The sequence below is a fragment of the Delphinus delphis genome, chromosome 15 (genome assembly GCF_949987515.2).
Source record: "Delphinus delphis chromosome 15, mDelDel1.2, whole genome shotgun sequence".
NCBI classification, from domain to species: Eukaryota; Metazoa; Chordata; class Mammalia; order Artiodactyla; family Delphinidae; genus Delphinus; species Delphinus delphis.
In genome coordinates, this window is record NC_082697.1 from 913,181 (window position 1) to 916,596 (window position 3,416).

At 68.3% G+C, this 3,416-nt stretch overlaps 1 protein-coding gene across 1 annotated transcript; it reads left to right on the plus strand.

The window, feature by feature from the left end:
• Window positions 1-2,419: 2,419 nt before the first annotated feature.
• Window positions 2,420-3,142, plus strand: BHLHE23 (basic helix-loop-helix family member e23). The gene has a single exon (XM_060032619.1). It carries the CDS (start codon window positions 2,420-2,422, stop codon window positions 3,140-3,142), a length of 723 nt encoding a protein of 240 aa, XP_059888602.1.
• The last annotated feature ends 274 nt before the right edge of the window (window positions 3,143-3,416 follow it).

The window sequence follows — 3,416 nt, forward strand, 5'->3', positions numbered from 1 at the left end:
AGCCTGTAAGCCCCCTGCCCCCCAGGGTGCTCCCCCACCCCAGGTGCTTGGCCTGACACCCACTCACCCTTCAGACCATGGCCCAAACACCATGGCGGCCTGTCCATGCTGAGCTGTCCCCACCGCCCTGCCCGTGCCTGACCTCAGCCCAGGAGGCAGTGCAGGGGCTCCTTGGAGAGCCCCCCCAGACCCTTCTTGTCCCTGAGCCCACCTTCAGCCCCAGACGGGACAGGCCCCCCTCCCCTCATCCATCCGCAGGGCCCAGAGCACAGCGACTCTGGTGTTTCCCGCGACTGATGACCCACGTGTTTGTGCCTGTCTCCTCCCACCCAGCATGGAAGCCCTTGAGAGCCAGGATCCCCATCACTGCTGGATTTCCAGAACCTTCCAGAGCGCACACAGCTCTCAGCCATTCGCTGCATAAGAGCACCTGCACCTGCTCACGTTCCCCGAGCACTCGACAACACCGAGATCATCTCTGTTACTCCTCTCCCTGGGAAACCTGGAGAACAGAGAGGTTAAGCTACTCTGTCAAGGTCACACAGCAGGGCCTGGTGAGTGGTTCCCAGGCAGTACTGAGCTGGAGGCCAGGGGGACACCATCTCTTGACTGAGTGGGAAGCAACCACCACCCGCCAACTCCACAAGACCTCCAGGCACCTTCTCACCTGGAGAAAGTCTGGGGTCCTTCATCTCTCATTGGAAAGATTGAAAAGGTGAGCCCCGCGGCTGGCAGGATTCCCCCAGATGGGGCTCAATCCGCGAGGAGGCGGCACCTCTGGAAACTCCGCCGAAGCCCTGCAGCCAGTGTGCGCTCCCTGCACTTAGAATGTGGAGACAGGTCAGGTGGCGTTGCGCTGGCCGTGCACAAAACCGGGACCCAGGTTTGAAAAAGGAACCAGGCTGCTCTCAGCTTCCTACCCTCCCGGGGTTTTTCAACCTGTATTAGAAACTCCATCATTACCCCACCCCTCCCAAACCTTCCGACAGGTCTGGCCTGAATCCTTGCCCCCAACCTCCCAGCCACGGGGACTCTCCTGGCTGGCAGCCCCAGCTCGGCCAGCGCGTCACCCTGAGGCGAGCTGCGCCCAAGGACCAGCCCCCACACCCTCCCCGGCCCAGGCTGGCGGGGAAATTGCGGAACCGGGCATCGTGCATCCCGGGGCCCCGCAGGTGCTCAGGCGATACCCCTGGTCTGACGTCCCCCTGGGGGCACCACAGCCATCCCTGGAGGGGTTTCTTGGATGAGACTCAGGCCAGGACAGAGGACCCGCCCCCGCCCCAGCCTCTCGCCGGCGCAGCCCCCATCTGCTTTCTGCAGCAGAGCTGCCATGCTCCCCAACTTCATGGTGGAGCCCTCGCCCCCGCCCCCAAGTAGAAAACTGAGAAAATTCCTCCTCTATGGTAGGGCAAACCATGGAAAAAACCTTTCACTGGAAATAGCAGAGAATTGAAACAAGGTTTTGCCTAAACAAGAGGTTTTTGTCCTTAAGTCTCCGATCCCCGCCTCAAATCACTAAGACTTCAGGGAGCGTGGAAACATCTCCAGGACGCACTTGTCCCCGGAAACGGCGCGGCGGGGACTGGACACCCACGAGAGGGCCAGCTGTGGGGAAGGCCCAGCCCAGCCGGGCCTCGGGGCGTTCGGAGCGCGCCCTTTTCCCCGCGGGTTACCCAGCTGTGAGGCCGCTCCTGGAGGGCGCCCACCGAGCGCCCCGGGCGTGCGCTCCGCACCTCCTCCGGCCTCGGCGGGTCAGGCGTCCGCGGTGGGCTGCGCGCTCCCTGCTCCGATACCTGCCTGCGCGGCGCCGGAGGTGGCTCCTGCAAATGGTACCGAAGACGAGGACAAGGCGGCCTGAGGCGGGTGCCCACGAGCGACGGGGGCGCACAGTGACGGCAACCCCCGGGGGTGGCAGGAGGCAGAAGCTCGAGACGCCGGGAAGCAGGAACAGCTCTCCCGGGTCCCGCGGCTTCCACAGCCGTCTCCAACCAGACCTCCAGCTCCTTCCATCCCGGCGGCGCCCCACCCCTGACCATCGGTCTGCGCCGCCGGTGGAGCTGGGCTCCGGGAAGAGGCGGTCACCAAGTTCCCTCTGATTGGACGGCCGCGAAGTCCCAGAGGGCGCCTCCGCACCTTAAAGCAGGAACGGGAGAGGAGAAGGTAGAGCCCTCCGCAGCCCAGCCCTGCGCGCGGCAGCGAGAGGTGGGGAGGAGGGGGTCGGGGGGAGAGGACAGAGACGAGAGAGGGGGAGGCGACCAGGAGGCGGGGCTGGGGCGGGACCCAGAGGCCCCGGCGCGGGGAGGCCCCGGGACCGACCGACCGACCGACTGCCGGACGGAAGCGCCAGCCGGGAGCGGTACCCAGGCTGCGGCAGCGGCCAACGCGCGCGCGGACCCCGGGGCGGCTCGGGCCGGGCCGCATGAGCGCCTGCCTGCCCGGCGAGCCCTCGGGCCCCGGAGGCGCGGCCATGGCCGAGCTCAAGTCGCTGTCGGGGGACGCGTACCTGGCGCTGAGCCACGGCTACGCGGCGGCGGCTGTGGGCCTCGCCTATGGGGCGGCCCGGGGGCCCGAGGCGGCCCGCGGCTACGGCGCGCCGGGCCCGGGCGGCGACCTCCCCGTGGCGTCCGCTCCCCGAGCTCCGGCCGCGGCGGCCGAGAGCAGCGGCGAGCAGAGCGGCGACGAGGATGACGCCTTCGAGCAGCGGCGGCGACGGCGCGGGCCCGGGGGCGCGGCGGACGGGCGGCGGCGGCCCCGGGAGCAGCGCTCGCTGCGGCTGAGCATCAATGCGCGGGAGCGGCGGCGCATGCACGACCTCAACGACGCGCTGGACGGGCTGCGCGCCGTCATCCCCTACGCGCACAGCCCGTCGGTGCGCAAGCTCTCCAAGATTGCCACGCTGCTGCTCGCCAAGAACTACATCCTCATGCAGGCACAGGCCCTGGATGAGATGCGGCGCCTCGTGGCCTACCTCAACCAGGGCCAGGGCTTGGCCGCTCCGGTGGCCGCCGCGCCCCTGACGCCCTTTGGCCAGGCTGCCGTGTACCCCTTCTCCGCCGGCGCCGCGCTGCCCTGCCCAGACAAGTGCGCCGCCTTCTCCGGGACGCCCTCGGCGCTTTGCAAACACTGTAACGGGAAGCCGTAAGGGCCCCGGGCCGCCCCTTCCTTCCGAACGCGTCCTTCATTTTACCTTGACCCCATGACTGTGTCACCCTGCCCCCACCGGACCCCGCCCACGGGGAGAAGGCGGCCAGGCCTCGCTTCCAGCCCTTGCGTGCTGAACATTTGGGCCCGCGGGAAGCGCAAAGCCCATCCGGGCGCGGGATTGAACCGGACAGCGGGGCGCTGGAATCCATGCCCTGGAGCCCGCAGCGCCCAACGGGCACCCTCCCGACGCCCCAGCCCTCGACCCTGGGGAC